Here is an 18,761-nt window from a genome sequence, read left to right on the forward strand (position 1 = left end):
AACAAAATGACCCCAGCCCCAGCCAGCTGTACTGTTCACTGATGCTTTCACTGAGAAATGGATGTATGGGCAGAGCCATGGGGTATTGCAGAGACTTGGAAGTCTCACACTGGGCTTTAAGCCACAGTTCAGAAAAAAAAAAAACACAAACCTGTTTGCTCAAAGAAAATCCAGTAGAGGGATGGAGCCACAATTCACAAATCTCTGAACTTTTATGAAATGAAGTCTCACTACAGGTCTTAGAGACTGACACTTTGGCAGGGTACATGGTATTTGCCATTTTCCTCATGGCTTTCTGTTAGCAAGTTTTTCAGCAAGACATTCCAAATGCAGGTACCAGCTGTATTTACTCCCCCAAACACCCCACAAAGAATCTGCTTTGTTCCCTGTTCTGTATAAACCAGTTTTAGCAAACCTGAATGTCTGATGTCAGTAGGAACAAAAGGGGGGTTGATGGCTCTTGGCAGAGGTTTTCATCAGCATGGAGAAGGTCTGTGGAGGATGTAGTTTGACTGATGGGCTTAAAGCATTTTTCTTTGGGGGAGTTTGAGCAATCAGGTCAATGTTGCCCATCGTTTGCAAGATCTGGTGAGTGGACAGATCTGTTCCTGCCCTTCCTACATTCCTCAGTGTTATGGGGAGGTTGAAGCTTTGGCTTTCTGTACTTTAAGAACAGGGAAGGGGTAAGCACATTGTGTGCCATAAAACCTTTTGTCAGCACCTGAATACTGTGGAATAACATGAGTGAGTGACCTTGTAGCTCTGGGAAGCAATCCCACAGTTATGGTAGGGAGGCCCCAGCAGTGCAATTCTTCACACAAAGCCTTGTGTTTGAGCAGTGTAAAAGGTGCTGAAGCAATGCTTTGACTTTGCCTGTGGAAGTAACATAAGCCTTGGATGATTAGGAGGCTTCTCTGTGAACTTGTAAAAAAAAAAAAAAATGGATCAACTGAGGCATCCAATTGGTAAGCAGGATTTTTTTGAAATTATGCTTCTATATATTGGTGCATAGTAACTCCAGTAGGTTAAAAATCCACCTGTTTATGTGCAAATGATGAGTTTACTCTACCTTGGAAGGTGAGGAATATCCTTTTTTATCTTTGGTTATACTACCAATCCATGAAACGATCTCACACACTTTAATAAACCTGTAATTTATTTTCAAAAGACTTGAAGATGTCTCCAGAAGAAGTCTCCTCACTGGTCACTTGTGTGCAGCTCTTGAGTGGCAGCAGTGTACACTGGGGTTACTTTGTGTGAACCTCGAGCTCCACAACTGGAGATCTCTTGTGCAAGTTAAACCTTAACACACCCCAAACAACAAAAAAAACCCAAACCCACAGCACTGGGTGAGGCTGAGAGCCTTTTTTGTAATGGAACTGGTCACTAGTGGAGACCCCTGTGTAAGTAAGGACCATGCCTCTGCGTTTTCAGTACTCATTCAGTACTTTTTGTCTAAGAGAAATTTAGATTCAGCTCTGAGGTGCCTAATGCAACTTTACTGTGCAAGACAGTGACGCTTCTGAGGTCTTCAGAGAAGCTTTTATTATTTCCACCATTTATGATGCCCCCTCACTCAGAGCAGGTGAGGAGGAAACAAACACAACGTGGGGTTGGAGCCAGTCAGTGATTTTTTGCCTCTCGCTTTTCTTTTGCCGCTTGATTAGGGAGAGGTGGGAAACTTCAGAAGGGGGGATTTTCACCAACGTGGCATCACACTTTTTACACAGCTCTGGGTGCTGTCCTTTTTGCTGTCCTTTTGCAGCCTGGGGGGACCCTGCCAGAGGCTGTGGGGATGGATGTGTTCACAGCCTTCCCCTCCCTGCAGCTCCCGAGCGCTTCTCCATCGCCGCGGCTTTCACCCACCCGTTGATGATGCTCGCCTCCAGCTTCCGTGCCTCGGTGACAGAGGGGGGGTCAGCTGGATTGTGTCCTCTAGAGAGAGCAGAGCAGTGGCAGTGACACCTGGGCAGCTTTGCCTCTTGCACAGGGAAGGCCAAGCCAGAAAACTAAAGGACTGAGATGAGCTGCTTTGGACTAGAAAAGAAGTTCTTCTGGCACTTCCCCTGGAGAAGCGGGGAAAAAGCCCTCTCCCCAAAGAAAAACCCTCTTTGGCCTGTGGCTAAGAGAAATCTAACCCCCAGGGCAGCAGGATTTTGTCTTTTGCCTGTGGCTACGTGAGATCAAACCCCCAGGGCTGCTGGATTTTGTCAGCCAAAGGAATGTTCAGAACTTACCGAAGATCCAGGTGGTGAGCCCCTCCTTGAATGGTCAGAGCAATGAGTGAAGGACTGAGGCTGATGTTGATCTGGAAGGAGAAGGAGCAGAGATGAACTCTCACCAATTAACCAGCAGAACTGGGCAACAATTCCAAAAACTGGAGGATGAGCTGGGCAGGATGGTGAAAAAAGCATGGGATGAGATGTTCTAGGCTGCCTGTTCCTCCTGCAGCCTAGAACACGGAACTCCTGCATTACAATCAGCAGCTCAACTAACTTAAAATCCAGTTCTGGGTAACTTGTGGTTTTAAAATTTAAACAAGAGCTCTGCCACCACTCTGAAGGTTTGCAGAACCCAAGCCAAAATACCCCCTAGTCTGAGGTGCTGCTCACAGCTCCTGCTTGGTCTCACCAAGGATGCTGAGGCTGGAGAGCATAAAGAACACTTATGTTGGCACCAAGTCTCAACACAAACATGACAGCTGCAGTTCAGACCCCTGGCTGTTGGATAAGAGGGTCCTGCTGTGTCTTGAGGCTCCTGAATGGTTCAGCATAAAACAGCTGCTTGCAGAAACTCAGCTGGGCTAAGGAGGAATTGCTGGTGCTGCTCTTAAAGTGAGAAGGAGGGTTGGGTCACTTGGAAAGGCTGCTCTACCTGCTTGGTGTGCAGAAGGGTAGATGCTTACCCCACCTCCAGCCCACGGATCCAAGTCTCCATTTGAAAAAATTATGTTGCTGGCACTGTTCAGGTCTGAAATTCAGAGAGACAACATTTGAGAGACCTTCTTCCTGTCATTTACCCAGGTGTAAGTGTTGCCTCTGCATGACCAACAACAGAAAAAAAACAGGGAATAAACCACATACCAAGGGTACAAAAAGGCCGGGTTGGCTCAAGTCAGCACAAGACTTAATTCCAGGACTTGTTGGTGTGCTGTGCCTGTCCCCATGGAGCTCAGGCTACTCAGACAACTACAGGGTAAAGGGACACAGCCAGCACCACTCACCTCCACCCCAAAAGTTTGTCTGCAGCCAGTGTGGCCGTGGTGTCACCTGCCACCTCCTCTGGCAGTACTGCTCCCGCATGGCCCCTGTGAAGGGCATCTCAGGGAACATGTCGGTCACGTTGTTGCTGTTGAAGGTCAAGTTGATCTCCGTGCAAACCTGAGAGAAGCACAAGACACGTCACAGGCCAAGGGACAACCAAGAAAGAGGCTGAAGCCCACAGGTGTTTCCAACACCTTACCTGGTAGTCCCAAGCCTCAGAGTCTGAGCCAATGCCACAGCCCGTGGGGTCAGCACAGGACTGGTACAGCTGGTAGATGTTGTAACACTGGGCTGAGCCAGAGGAGTTGTAGAACACCCCTGCCAGGAGGGAACAGAGCACTAAACCATCAGCAACTCTTTGCTCCCTCACCCCCCACCTCCTGTGTGATCCAGCAGAGGGGAAGACACCTCAGCTGGGGCTGCACCATGTTAAGTTCCTGACTCAACTTTATTCCAAAGCTCTCGCACTGCATCCAGCCTGGCTGCACGTTACCATTTGGTTCTGCTGTACCCAGGTGGAGGAAGAGGCTGCTGGGTGCTCTGGGCTGACTCTGCTCATGCCAGCCCAGCTCACTCGTCCTTGGGAGACAAGCCCCAGCTTCCAAGCCCAAACACAACCAGGAGCAGGCTGTGCACGGGACATTATCTGTGTGCTTCAAACTGACTGGGAATGCTGAGACCCTCCAGGCACCTCCCGGAAAGCAGCTGGTGCCTGGATGCATCAGACTTAGTCCCAGGGCCAAGGGTGGCACGGCACAGACAGGATTTTGTTTTGACTGTTATTTAGTAAAGGAAAGGCAGCATGTGCAGGCTTGCCCAGACAAAAGAGGCCCTGAGCAGGCAGCCCACTGAAGCATAGCTGAGGAGCTGGGGGAGAAGGAGCTGCTTTTTGTGCAGAGGGGTAGTGACCAGATAGCCAGGAGGAGGAGGAATGCAGCTCCACCAGTGCGTCACAGCTCACAGGCAAACCCCACACACACTGTGGGCTTTGTGTGACAACCAGCACCAACACCTCCACTTGCCAGCAGGCTCAGTCAGCTCTGCAAGGCTGAGGGCACTGGGACCAGTGCTGTGCTGGGCAGAAACCACCGAGGAGGGAGCCTTCTGCAGCCTGGGCAGCATCACCTTGCCTCCCCGCACCCAGGGAACTGCTGGTTCAGCTGCCAGAAGCTGCCCAGGAGCTGCAGGGAGTGTGCAGCAGAGTCCTGGGGCTGCTCACCTCCAAGCAATGCTGCTCAGCTCCCCAGCCACGGCGAGGTTGGTGTCTGACACCTATGTGGCCAAGCTCCTGGCAGGGCTGGGTAGCCTCCGCTCCCAGAGAGCTCTGTGTGACGTGACCCTGGAGGCAGAAGGGGTTCACTTTCCAGCCCACAAGGTCATTTTAGCATCAGCAAGTAATTATTGCAAGATCCTGTTTGCTGGAAGCTTGTCAAGAGCAAGGAACCCAGGTGGCAACATTCAGCTGAAAGCTGTCAGTGCTGCTGGGCTGAGAAATGTTCTCAACTTCATTTACTCCAACGAGCTGGAGCTCTCCTTGCAGAACATTGAGGAGACCTTCAGAGCTGCAGAAACCCTCCTGGTTCGGGAGGTGATCAAGCTGTGCTTTCACTTTCTGGAGGGCTGCTTGAACTCAGAGAACTGCATGGATGTCCTTAACATTGCTCAAAAACTGGGCCCAGAAGAGCTGAGACAGAAAGCCATGTGCTATGTAGGGCAGCAGTACCAACAGATCCTGGCTGATCCTCAGTGCTTGAAAGACCTGGACCGAGAGACCCTTTGTGAAATTTTAGGCAGGACAGACACATCAGGATGCAGCGAGCTGGAGCTGTTCCAAGCAGCAGTGAGTTGGCTGCAGCACGACTGCATGAGGCTGAAAGATGCAGCAGATGTTTTAAGGCACATAAGATTCCCTCTCATTCCTCTGCGGGATCTGCAGAGATACATCCAGCAAGTGCCTCTTCTGAGGCTGGATTCAGGCTGCCACAAGTACCTGCAGGAGGCCCTGAGTTACCACTCCCAGCTCTATGCTCAGCCCATCCTGCAAAGCCAGAGCACCAGCATCCGTGCTGGATCCACCCTGCTGCTCGTGGCTGGTGGCAGAACCACTGACAATGACACGTGTGGAGAGATGTGGGCTGCAGATCAAAGCTGCACCACCTGGCACAAGGTTGGGGACCTCTGTGTGCCAGTCTACAACCACTGTGTTGTCATCCTCAGTGACTTCCTCTTTGTCATGGGGGGACAGTGCAAGTTTGATCCCACAGGAAAGCAACCAACCAATGAGGTAAGATGCAAAAAACATTTATCCTTGGAAAACTATCTGGGTGAGGGGGTGAGGGAAGGAGGGCTCCATTCCTCTTGCCCATGGCAGAGCTACTACCTCTATAGATTTCTTAGTGCTCTGTGCAGTACTGAAAGCCCCTGAGAACACAGCTTCTGAACTCTCAGGTCTTCTGCCTGGAGAGTAAAAAGACTTGTGCAGGATTTTATGATTTCCCAGATAGCTTCAGTGAATTTCCTAGAAAAAACAGCACTTTTTTTTTTTTTTTTTTCCCCTGCTTCCAGGGGTTTATTTCAGCCTTGTGCTTAATTCCAAAGTGTTGCTGCCAGTGGCAGCTCTGGACCTGACAGCAGGAGGGAGCTCAGCAGAGGACACTAAAGCAGAAGAGCTGCAGCACCAGCCTGAGCCCAGGACTTGTTGGGCATGGTTCTGCAGACACTGCCCTTGCTCAGAGGCCTGGGCTTCCTAACGAGGACTAAAAAAAAACCAGGTCTGGGGAGGTATTTACTGCCAAACACGAGGTGAGTGGAAGCGCAGCCTTACCCGAGCTGCTGTGTCCCCGTGGTGATGCCACAAGGGACAAGAAACCACTTCTGCCTTCTGGGCTTTCTTCACTACACACTCAAACCAGCAGCAGAGGTGGAAAATGTACTTGTTTCAATCTCACTGTAACAGTTTTGAGCTGACAGATACTAGTTTGTGAAACAAAGGTATTCATTAAGCCAATGTTTTTCACCTCCTGCTTGCAGCAAGCTGAGAACCCAAGCTGCTCCCAGGTCCCCCAGACCTGCAGAAAGGCCACACCTGAGCCTAAAGCTCCACTGGGGAGGTGCTGCCATGTCAGATGGGTGGTACTGTCCAGGTTTGAACAGAAAACCTTCTTCAGCCCTGAGAAAACGTTTATCAGTTCTTGAAGCCACAAGCCACCCGAGCCAGCTGCCCACTCCCTGCTAACCACCCCCCCTCTGCTCTGATCCTAGGTTTTCCGATTTGATCCCCGCAACAGTTCCTGGCTCCAGGTTGCCAGCATGCTGGAGAGGAGGACACGCTTCCATGCAGAGGTGCTGGCTGGTCACATCTGTGCTGTAGGTGGGGGGACACTGCTGGGGAGCCTCACCTGCACTGTGGAGCTGTACCAGCCTGCTGACAACACGTGGGACTTTGCAGCTCCTTTCCCCATGCCTATTGCTGATCATGCAGGCACAACCCACAAGGGAATCCTCTACATTTCAGGTGACAGAGCTAGTAGAAAGTAGAATATTTAATACTGTTTCATTGGGTTTTGCTGGTATCTTAATGTCCCAGTCTAAGCCTGCACCATAGAATCACAGAATCATAGAATGGGCTGGGTTGGAAGGGACCTCAGAGCTCATCAAGTCCAACCCTTGATCCACTCCCCCCGTGGTTCCCAGCCCATGGCACTGAGTGCCACATCCAGGCTCTTTTGAAATATCTCCAGGGATGGAGAATCCACCCCTTCCCTGGGCAGCCCATTCCAATGGCTGAGCACCCTCTCCAGAAAGAAATTCTTTCTAATGTCCAACCTAAACCTCCCCTGGCACAACTTGAGACCTCTTGTGCCCTCTTGTCTTGCTGAGAGTTGCCTGGGAAAAGAGCCCAACCCCCCCCTGGCTTCAACCTCCTTTCAGGGAGTTGGAGAGAGTGATGAGGTCTCCCCTGAGCCTCCTCTTCTCCAGCCTCAACACCCCCAGCTCCCTCAGCCTCTCCTCATAGGATCTGTGCTGGATCCCTTCACCAGCCCAGTTGCCTCCTTTGGACCTGCTCCAGCACCTCAATCTCCTTCCTGAGCTGAGGGGCCCAGAACTGGACACAGGACTCGAGGTGTGACCAGTAACACCCACAGCTCTACTGTCCCTTTCCTACTGTGTCAGCACAGCCACGCTGCCCTCTTGAGGGGCAGGAATTATTTTCTTTCCCAGACATTCAGGATGACACCACCTGCTTGCCATCCACACCCCTGCTCACTTTTGACCTTGCAATCCTGGCTAAATCCCAAGACTCCTGCATGGAACCAGGAGCAGGCTGCCACAGTGTTGGGGATGGGATGAAACCCTGGTATTAATCTGAATATAAAATATGAGATTAATCCTACTGTGCTGCTTTATTAAGAAGTACTAAAAGATGTATAATGCAGTCTCCTACCCACAGGCTGTAGAGCTCATGCCCTACAAGGGTTCTTAAGTCTTTACAGGGATCTTTCCTGGATAGTGCAGGGTGTTTAACAATAAAGCAGCATGGGTTTAAACACTTGAGGAAATGGTCATGGTGTTTTCAGCTTTTGCAGCTACTGCACTTGAAAGATAACCTGGATAAAGCTACACTCTTTGGGTATCACCCTCTGAGCTACTGGGTAACTGCACATGGATTTGGCCATCCCACAGCCCTGCCCAAGCAAACTGGACACACCAGAGCTTTATTTCAGTGCAAGATTTAAACACAAGCTTTATGCAGAGTGTCCATGAGCAAGGGGTTATGGCCAACCTGAAATACCATCTTCCTTGTCTGCAAAGGCTCTCTGCAGGCTGGAGTCCCCAGGCAGGGAGCTGGGGGCATTTACCCTTCCCACAGCATCACCTTCCTTCTGCAGGGAGCTTTGTTTTTGAAATGCACCCCTGAAATACCCCAGTGAGTGCCTTATAAAGAGGAAAAGTTGACAGCACTTCTGGCAGATTGGCTCTGACTTATCAACAAGATTTGAGGACTTCTTTCAAACCACTATTTTGTGACTGTGCAGGCTGGAAGCAGATTCCTTAATTAAAGCTGTTCCTGGTTACACCTGAAATACCCCCAAGGGCTTTACTCGGAAATCTTTTGTGGAAAACCATTTACAGAAAGAGCCACAACCAGTTGGGTTTTTTCTTTCTCTTTAAAATACCCAAGAAGCTCAGCTTTTCAGTTCCATACCAGCTCTTCAGAATGGTGCAAAACTGTACGTCTGAGCTTCTTGGGTATTTTCAAGAAGAAAGATCAGAGCTGCTGATGTTTGCAGGTGGTTTGCTGGATGTCAGGTGGATATATTTTCAAGACTTCTGCTTTCCTTCTAGGGGGCTTCTCTGGGGGTAAAACCCTAGGAGACACTTACAGCTACCTCCCTCGCCTCCGACGCTGGGTCAGCAACAGTGCCATGGCTTTCACCCGCTGTGACCACGGGATGGCAGCAGTCAGGGACAGGATCTTTTGCCTTGGAGGAAGGACACTAAAAGGAGTAAGTTAATTTGCTCTTAGAATCCCAAATCTGATCCAAAATGGGGTCTCTGTATTGCTAGGCACAGATTGTTTTCCTCCAAGGGGTTAACCAGTAATTTTGTTATTTTTTCTTTGTGGGTTGGCACACAATAAGCTGATAACCATGTGGCTGCCCTGGCAGTCTGGTGCTTGGAAGGTGCCTTGTTGTCACAGTCTACTTGCTAGAGTACAAGGACTGTTTAAAGCATTTTTTTAAACAGAGAAAACATATGGTGGAAGCACAGGCTGCTAACACAGGAAAACTTAAGTGTGAAACAGTGATAGTGGCCCCAAACACTCAAACATCTTGTTTGAGCTGGGAGGGTGCAACACACTGGCAGATGGGAAGAGGAATGGACTGCAGTGAGGACACTAACCCAGATTTTAGGAAAGATGGGCTCAAGTCCTGCAATACAAATGAAGTCTCTTCAAACCTGGATTTCCCATCTCTAAAAGATAAGGCCAAGCACTGACCAGGCTCCTGGGGAGGGCAAGTGGGAAGTGACCAGGGTCCAAAGGCTCCCTCTAGGAGAATCCTATTCCATGAAGAGAACTGAGTATTCAGAGATCATGCATTCCCATTTGCAAGTGTAAAGACTCAGGAACCAGCCTGATTTTACCATGACAGGTATGGTTTCTTTTGAAGGAACGTGGGAATCTCAAAGTACTTAATTGTTCACTGAGAAAGGGACAAAAATCCACAAAAAGAAACTGCACAGTGAATTCCTCCTGATGATGCCAAGCCAGCTGGCCACAGTTCAATGCAATATGGTCCCCATTTCCTTTCTAATGTCTTAAGTGTCCAGAGAGCAGCAGGACTTGGGCTGTGCAGGTTCCAGCAGGAACCTGGGGCATGCTGCTCCTCTGATTTCTCCTTTCAAGCCATGCCATGCTGGTGGTGTATTCAGTGCCTTTTGAGGCTCTGATTGATGAGTGTAGCACCCTGAGCCCTGGGGTATTCAAACACTGGTTCCTTTATCACAAACCAAGTGATGCTGACATGACAGTGACACTTGAGGCACCATACAAGAGGTGAATGTTGCTCTGGTTCTCTGCAGGCAGAGGACTGGATTCCTGTCAATGAGATGGAATGCTACTGTCCTGTAAGCAATCAGTGGACAACACTAACACTGTCCCCTCCCTTCAACTGCTGCCAATTCAGCATCACAGCCCACGAGGCTACCCTCTACCTGGCAGGAGGGGGGGCACTGCAGAACATGCAGAAAGAAGACAGTGTTTTCCTGTATGACACAGAGAGGAGGGTATGGAAGAAAGGCAGTCCCCTGCCTAAAGCTCTGGTGGATCACACCTCTTGCATGATCAAACTGCCCCAGATGAATGCAGCTGGGGAGATGAGGAGAGGCACAAAGTACTCCCATGTGGGTGTCAGGAAGAAATCTACCTGCAGCTTGTCCATCACAAAGAACCAAGAGTCACCCTCTGCCTCAGAGAAGAAGTAGGATGTGAACATGACAAGATCTGACAGTGTTTGCCAAGACATTTGTATATCAACAACTCTACAGTTAAAAGCAACTTGAGATATTTTATGAGGAAGTCTTCAGAAGAGCTTTGTATTTTCCTTACAAACAGCTGACAAATTAAGTACTCACTGAGATAAATATACACAATGTATTTAGGACTGTCTTGCCACTGGATTAAGACCTAGAGCTCTGGGATGACAACAAGTAGGCCAGAAAAGAACCAAATACTTTCAAAGTCCACATTTCATGGAAAGGCAACAGGCTAAGGGCCTGCAATGGCTGAAAACCAGGATGAGGATAAGTTTGGAAAGGTGTAAGAATGAACCCAAGGGCCACCATGGGACATCCTGACAGGTAAAGCCAATATAGGGTAACACATCCCAGCAGAAGATCAGCTTTCCAGCTTCTGGAAAACAGGAGTTAAAGAAAAGACCAAAGTGATAATACATTAACTCACCAACAAGAGCAGCCAGGCCTTGAATTGGGTCTGTGTGGGCTAGGATTTTTTCACAGCCAACCTGAATGAGACACAGTACAGGTGATTGAAGACAGGAGAGTTAACAGTCTCTGCTCCATGGAGGGGTTAAACTGGAAGATTCACTAAAATTACCATTTACACATTTTATGGTTCAGCACCTTTCCAAGCACATAATGCAACAGGTTTTTGTGGGTTGATTTGCTTTTTTCTCCCTCCCCCCTAGCAACAAACTACATGGAAACAAGGAGAGATGGGGGTAGGGCAAACAGTTCTTTTACCAAGTAAGTGGTGGTGCAAAGGCCACAGTGATACACAACAGTTCCTTCTTTCTACAACCAGAATATTTTAATGCTCCTTGCCAAGGGGAGGTGTAGAATAATTATTTCCATTTTACAGGCTGTTAAACAGACCCTGGAAGGGAACTGGATTCAAATTTGCATCCCTACCCACCAAGAAAAACACATCTATGAAAATGTGTTGAGGTGGGCTGCAACAAAACTACTATTTTTTTTAAGCTATGAGTTTTTAGTGTTTAAAAGCTGAAGCCAACAAGCTTGCCCAGACCTTTGTGTCTAAGGTGAAGGCAAAGGGTAAGAGTGGCTCCAGCAAAGCCTCCCTGATGGGCTTCTCAGCAGTGGATTTCAAAACCAGTGGTCATCATCCCAGAGAAGTTTAAAAGTGGAGATTTAGACAGAGTGGAAGGGCTGTAATATGCCTCCCACATCCTCCTGCCAGCACCACTGATGGTGTCAGCCTGGAAGTGTCCTTTCTGTACCTTGATCATCAAGGGTGCTTCTTGCTGCTGTGCAGAAGAAACTGCCCAGGCACTCACCTTCACTGGATTGGCAGGGAGCTGACCCATGAAATCTGTTTTGTAAGGGTAGTTCATCATGGCCATCATGGTGAAGGCATTTCTGGCAAACCCAAAAAGCTGGTAAACATCCTCCTTGTTAGAGATCTTATTGCATGTGGCCATTTTGCTGCTGATTTCATCATAGGCTGTGGGTGGAAGGAAAACAAAAAGCACAAACTTCAACAGGAAAATCATAGCAGGCATACTAGACATGAGGTTTCTAGTGAGAAGGACACATTACGTCCACATTTACACACAGGAGGATGTTCAGACACAGCTTTTCTGTGCAGTTTCACCAGCCCCTAGGCCCCTGCAGAGATGCCCAGACCTCCCTGGGGAGCCCAGAGGAATCAGCACCCACTGAGCAGGAGCAGCCCTGGCTGGCACAGTGAGATGAACAGCTTGGTATGAGCCTGTCCTTGGGATGAGCCTGTCCTTGGGATGAGCCTGTCCTTGGGATGAGCCTGTCCTTGGTATGAACCTGTCCTTGGTATGAACCTGTCCTTGGGATGAACCTGTCCTTGGGATGAACCTGTCCTTGGTATGAACCTGTCCTTGGGATGAGCCTGTCCTTGGTATGAACCTGTCCTTGGGATGAACCTGTCCTTGGGATGAACCTGTCCTTGGGATGAGCCTGTCCTTGGTATGAACCTGTCCTTGGGATAAGCCTGTCCTTGGGATGAACCTGTCCTTGGGATGAGCCTGTCCTTGGGATGAGCCTGTCCTTGGTATGAACCTGTCCTTGGTATGAACCTGTCCTTGCCAGTCCCTGCCTGGCTGCCCACTCATTGTCCAGGCCAGTTATCATGCAGGAAAGAAGGGGTCAGCACACACATCCCAGAGGGATTCAACAGCTGGAAGAACTGGCAGGAGGAAAAAAGAAAAAAACCAAAACCAAGGAGCTCCCTGGGAGTTGGATGCTTTTGTACTAAGAACTGCCAAGTCAGGCAAGTCTTCACAAAGTCACAGAGAACTCCTAAGATGTGCCTCCAAATCTCTGCATCATGCAGAGGTCAACCAGAGCCAAGAAATCTGTCTCTGAAGACATTCCTTTAAGATGCACTCAGAGCTGCACATTTCTGCTGGGCAAAGCTGAAGAAATCTTCCCCAGTCTCTGTCCTTGGTTGGAAAGGTTGAAAGGAAAGGTTGGAAAGGAAAGGACTCTGATGGCTGCCTCAAGACAGAGATTGCCTTACAAATATTTCTCAGATATGTCCCAGGAGTGGAGCCATGTGGCTGTCACACCCACCTGAGCAGTGGTGAGGGTGCTGAGGACAGGGACCTGGTGCAACACGAGGCTCTCCCAGCACGAAATGCATGGGGATGGCACCTTAGGGTGTTTTTGGCTTTGGTAGAGGTTTCATTAACTCTGTGCAAGCCCTTACATGGATGCTTTCATTCTGGGTCATTACTGATTACATTACTAATTTTAACTCTAATTACTAACTTCATTATTAATAATTAGTAATTTTAACTCTAACTGAAACTCCTCATTAAATCAAAAATCAACCATACCAGCAGCAGGAGGCAGACAGGTGGGCACTTGTGCTGATTTCAGTGAACCAATGAAAGACCCAAATAAAGTAAATCTAAATCAACTTTTTCCTCCCAGCTGGGACTGTCCCTGGCTGCCTTGGGAACCCATCTGCAGGGCTCTCACTCCTCACCTCCATGCAGGCTCAGGTCCTGGATCTGCTGGAAGGCTTTTCGGACAGCTGTGACACAGCCTGGGCTGGACTTCTGAAAATCCTGAAGGGACAGAAAAGACTCAGGATTGCAGTTGCACAGAGGATAAGCTGCACTGGGAAGAACTGGCCCCCTGGTCAGAACCTCATCTGCATCTCCAGGAGCAGAAATATCAGGGCTCTGACCTCGTCCTCCAAACAGTCCCCAGGTCCCAGCAGAAATCAACTCAGCCCAAGCACCAACTGTTCCAACAGGTCTTGCTGGGATGCACTTTGTGGAGCAAGCAGCAGAGAGAGGAGACACAAGCCTTGCCCAGCCTTGACACATCCTTGCTAACTTCTCCTGTGAGCTGGAGGCTTATGGAGTGAGCCAGAAAAGCTCAGTACAAGTCCCAGAGAAAGCTGCCTGGAGTTCATCTGACTCTCAGGGAGAGTGAAATCCAGCAAAGATTCCTCCAAGTTTTGTGCCTTCATTAGCACTTAAGAGTTCTCAGGGGTGTTCTATTACCAAGAAGAGCAACTGAAATCAGATTTGAGATGCATGGATCACTTTTATGCAAAAACACTGAGGCTGGGAGGAATTGCTTTGAAAACAACACCCAGTGCTTGCTTGGCAAGCTCAGCCAAAGGTTGGCTGTGGGACACCACCCTCAAGGAGCATCTGATCCAACCTTTCTGCTTCTCAGAGTGAAAGCAGAAGTGCCCCAGTGCTCAGCCACCACATCTGCAGCTGCTGCTTCTCCTTCCAGTTTCCCATTTGATTGCATTCTCTGAGCAGCAGAGAGATGTCTTGTTTTAACACATGGAAAAGGAAAAAAAAAAAACAACCCATCCTTAAAGGAAGAAAATAATTCTCCTGAAAAGAGATGCTACTTACTGCTGTTACATCCCTGAAGAACTGGGTGGGGTCTCCAAGCCCAGCCACAGACAGCAGAGGAGCACTGGCAGCTAATGCTCCATCCACAATGTTGGGGTATTTCATCCTCATGTAAGCACTCAGCATTCCTCCATAGCTGCCACGGGAGAGACAAGAGTTCCCTGCTTTAAAAGACAGCTTAGACCCCAGTAAACCAAACTGGTAACAGCACAAGTGTGGCTGGGAAAGGATGCAGGGAAGGGATGGAGTGCACAGAACCCTTACCTGCCTCCAAAAGCAATGACAGGGCAGTCAGCAGCACCATACTGCTGCTTGAGCTCAGTGATCAGCACAGCATAGTCAGCAAGGGCTTGTTCCATGGTCAGCAAACCAGTCTTCTTCAGCTGTGTTGACTCAGGTCCAAATGGCAGAGACTTCCCATAGTACCTCTGGAAGGAAAGAGAGATCCTGTGGGAATGCTGGTGTCAAGGTCTGGATCTTCTCTGCTCTCACTGTAGGACCAGGATGAGCACCCAGCTCACCAAGAGGAGGGGACAACACAGCACGTGGCATCCTCAAACTTTTTATAGCCTTGTCTCCTGCATTTGATAAACAGAGACCTTCAGGACAGGTCCCAGGCAGCCCAGGACTTCAGTGGGTGCCAAGTGGGCACTCAGCACACATCTTTCCCCTGAAATCCCCAACTAGAAAAGGGACCAGGGCAATCTCTGCATGTGTATGTTGTGGAGTATCAGATGGAATAGAGTGGTGTGCCTAGGGAAGGGCTGGCTTGGGACTGCACAGTCTAAAAATATTAATTTTTTTAATATTAAATTTATCCATAATTCCATATATATCCATATGTATCCATATTTTTTAAATATATTAGATTTATCCGTACAAAATAACTTTCAAGTCCAGTGTGGAGTTCAAGGCCTGTGGAAACTACTCACAACAGCACTGGTCTAAAGCACATACACCATGGCATGGGTTTTACTGAAACAGAAGCCTGCACCCTGGATTTCTGGAAGACAGAGTAAAATAAAAAAAAATAATTCAGGAGCTGTGGTTAAGTGAAGAAGAGCTGCTACCATAAGGAGTAAGCTTAGAGTAGATACACCTTGGCTTCATGGCAAGAGATGATGTTATTCTCCCAGATCTGCAAAAAGCTGAATTCAGTAACACTGAAGAGAAAAACTCCACAGGGTGAATTACTAAATACTCACATGCTCAGCAAAAATCACAAGTGCTCGCTCTTCCTTTGCTAATTCAAATATGAAGTCAGAGTTCTGAGCAAAAGTCCAGATGTCACCTTCATTGCCAGTGTAGAAAAAGATGGGTCCAAACCCTTTCTTCCAGAACTTTTCTGAGTGAAATAATTGACAGAAGCAAGTTTAAAAAAACAAAACAACAACCAAACCAAACAAAACACGAGCATGAAATTATTCTGCTTTTGGTGAGTTTGGGCAGGAATTTAACAAGAAAGCACTCTGAACCTGCTGATCCTGATCTGAGCTAGGCAATAAAGGTCTAGGAAAGACCAGGCTGCAGAAATCTGTTTTTTTGAGATGGGTTGGATAAGAGCTTTGAGGAGCACATGGCCTAAGGCTTTCATTTTGACCTGAAAATCCCTAGAATCTCAGTTCTGCAAAGCATTTGGAAACAGCTGCTTTCCAAAAGAGCAACTTCCCATTTATATTCCCAGCTCATCCCCAAAAGTCTGAACAGATCACTTTCCCACAAAATGGACATTAGGGAACTGCCTGCATCTCTCTGCTGCTCCTGCTGTGATGTGCAATGTGGAGTCAGTAAATCCCATCTTACAGAATGGTTTGGGTTGGAAAAGACCTTCAAAGATCATCCCTTCTGCAGGCAGGGGCATCCCACTAGACCAGGCTGCTCCAAGCACCATTTGACCTGACTTCAAATACCTCCAGGAATGAGGCATCCACAGCTTCTCTGGTCAACCTGAGCCACTGTCTCACATCATCATACTAAAAAAATCTTTTTTAAGTCCTATCTGAATCCACCCTCTATCAGTTTAAAGCCCTGCCCTTTGTCCTGTTACTGCAAGAGATAAAAAGTCTCTCTCCATCTTCCTTACAAACTTTCTTTATACACTGGAAGGTGCTCTAAGGTCTCCCCATTGCAGCCTCCAGGCTGAACACCCCCAACTCTCTCCCCCTGGCTCCAGAGCTGCTCCAGCCCTCCCAGTATCTCCAGGACCTCCTCTGGACTCCAGCAGCGTGTTGGGGAACCCAGAGGTGCCCCCAGCACTGCAGGATTAGGGTCTCACCAGAGCAAAGTGGGAGAATCTCCCTCCTTGGTCATGCTGCAGGTGATGCCACCCACACTGTTGTGTGTGTGACACAGACACAGAGATCTCTTCTCACATGCTGTATCATTTATATATGATGATCATGAAGATGAGGTGCTTCACCCTCTGATCTTTTTATAACCAAAGGCAAACTGAGTCAGGCAGGACCAGCTGACCCCTTCTGTCAGTACTTGCTTATCTAACAAACAGTTGCTTTAATCCTTGCTGACTTTACCAAACATTTGATGTTAGCTCAGTCTTCAATTGCAAAGGAATTACAAGGGATAATAAATAGCTTTCTTCAACAACAGACCTCATACCATCAGCTGAGTGTTGATTTCCACACATTGCCACTTTGTCCACAGGAACCCCCCAGCAGCATGGGCCCCACTGCAGGATGTCACATGAGGCCACCTCCTTTAACAGAGTTTAATTCTTGGAATCCTCCACACAGACTTACCAGAGGAGAATTTGGCTTGCAAATCTGTTTGAAACCACTCATTAGAGAAACTACTGCTGTTTGTGAGCAAAGAGGCTGATCCTCTTTCTGTGGTGCATTTCCTCTGAGTTATCAGTTGGGCTGCTGAAGTGTTCCCTTTATTTTGGCTTTCTTGCCAACATGCTTTGTGGCTCCTGGGGTAAACCAACCATTCACAGGAGCCAAAAGCAAACCAGACAGGTTGCTAAAAAAGGTATCTATTTTTAGGCTAAAATCCTGAGCAACTGCCAGCTAAACTCAAGATGAGCAGATGCCTGGTTGTGAAATAATAGTCTTGTTTTTTCTAATAGTCTGAAAAGTCCCATATTGCACAAGAAGTAGTGGAGGGCTGCTGGAACTGCTCAGGAATTTTAAGTAAGAAACTATTTGTAAAGCAGAAAAACTGCAATGGTAATGTTTTGTTTTCTTGGGGTTTTTTTTTTTTTTTCCCTCAGAAATATTATTCAGTCCTGTCCAGGACATACAGATAAAATATTACACCTTAAAAAGAAAACAAATAAAAATTATGCAATGCTTTATACCAGGCAATCTCAAAGCTCTGATCATAAAATGGCAATTGAAATTAGTGAAATTTCCTCCTTGTGTGCACTATGAAAATTCAGTAGTTTCCCCATCTCTGAAATGTATCTGAGTGGGTGCAGGTGCTGAACAGGAGGGGGGATTTGGGGGTGTTCAGGCTGGAGAAGAGAAGGGAGCAATGGGGAGACCTCAGAGCACCTTCCAGTGCCTGAAGGGGCTCCAGGAAAGCTGGGGAGAGAATTGGGACAGGGACGATGGGATGAGGGGGAAACGGTTTCAAGCTAAGTAAGAACAGATTTAGAGAAGATCTTAGGAAGAAATTCTTTGCTGTGAGGGTGCCCAGAGAAGCTGTGGCTGCCCCATCCCTGGCAGTGCTGAAGGTTGGATGGGGCTTGGAGCACCCTGGGCTGCGGGAGGTGTCTCTGACCATGGCAGGGGTGGCACTGGATGATCTTTAAGGTCCCGTCCAACCCAACCCAGTCTGGAATTCCCCAAAACCAAAGGAATGGCTGGTTCACGGGGTGAGCTTCACTCAGCCCCAGTGGACTCGGAGCTCCGGGCCGGCTCTGCCTCCACGTGGGAAGCTCGGACAGAAATTTATCCCTGAGCCACCCCTGCTCGGCCCCCGGCACAACCCCGAGACCCACCTGAGACGAGGTACCGCTGCGGGAAGGTCTCGTTGCCCCAAGTCTCGAAGTTGAAGTGGTCCCGCACCTGCTGGAACACCCGCTCCTCCAGCCCGGGGCCGGCTGCGTGGGGAGCTGAGGGGGGAATCGTCAGCGGGGGGGAACCGGGGCACCACCACCCACCAAGCCCCGAGGAGGGGCTGAGGGGTCCGGTCCGGGGTTGGGGGGGGGAGGTGGTCAAGGTCCAGACCGGCCCGGGAGCGGGCGGCGGGGTCCGGCGTGGGGGGGGAGGGGGGGTTCAGGGTCCAGGGTCACGCACCGGGTGCGGGGTAGGCCGGCACCGGCAGCAGCAGCAGCAGCAGCAGCATCGTGAGTGTTTCCATGGCGACGGCCCGGCGGCACCGCCACGCTCCCCGCACCGCTGTCCCGCGTGGGAACCACCGGCACACGGTCACGTGATCCCCGGGACCACGGCGTCACGCGACCATCTTCCCCTCCCACGTGATCGCGTGGGCACCCTGCCTACCGGGGCGCCGCCATCTTGACCCGGTTGGGAGCCTCCGGGTTCCCGTTCCGAGGGGGCGACCCGGTTCTGGGGATCGGGACGGTGCGGGGAGTGGGGACAGGAATGGGCTGAGGGTGGGATCCGGGGGGTCC

General features: G+C 49.2%; 2 protein-coding genes across 2 annotated transcripts; one reads left to right on the top strand and one right to left on the bottom strand.

Annotated features, from left to right (window-relative positions):
• Positions 1-1,520: 1,520 nt before the first annotated feature.
• Positions 1,521-18,564, bottom strand: DPP7 (dipeptidyl peptidase 7). Its single transcript, XM_071766358.1, has 13 exons — positions 18,424-18,564; positions 18,126-18,239; positions 15,370-15,509; positions 14,429-14,592; positions 14,165-14,300; positions 13,270-13,351; positions 11,582-11,748; positions 10,729-10,789; positions 3,463-3,581; positions 3,224-3,380; positions 2,906-2,970; positions 2,238-2,308; positions 1,521-1,935 (listed from the first exon to the last, which is right to left on the bottom strand). The coding sequence occupies exons 1-13, from the start codon at positions 18,485-18,487 to the stop codon at positions 1,806-1,808; spliced, it is 1,470 nt and encodes a 489-aa protein (XP_071622459.1). The 5' UTR covers positions 18,488-18,564; the 3' UTR covers positions 1,521-1,805.
• On the top strand, positions 4,304-10,660 carry LOC139806567 (kelch-like protein 9). Its single transcript, XM_071766357.1, has 4 exons — positions 4,304-5,547; positions 6,525-6,777; positions 8,610-8,770; positions 9,849-10,660. The coding sequence occupies exons 1-4, from the start codon at positions 4,492-4,494 to the stop codon at positions 10,248-10,250; spliced, it is 1,872 nt and encodes a 623-aa protein (XP_071622458.1). The 5' UTR covers positions 4,304-4,491; the 3' UTR covers positions 10,251-10,660.
• Positions 18,565-18,761: the final 197 nt, after the last annotated feature.

The sequence above is a fragment of the Heliangelus exortis genome, chromosome 22 (genome assembly GCF_036169615.1).
Source record: "Heliangelus exortis chromosome 22, bHelExo1.hap1, whole genome shotgun sequence".
NCBI classification, from domain to species: domain Eukaryota; kingdom Metazoa; phylum Chordata; class Aves; order Apodiformes; family Trochilidae; genus Heliangelus; species Heliangelus exortis.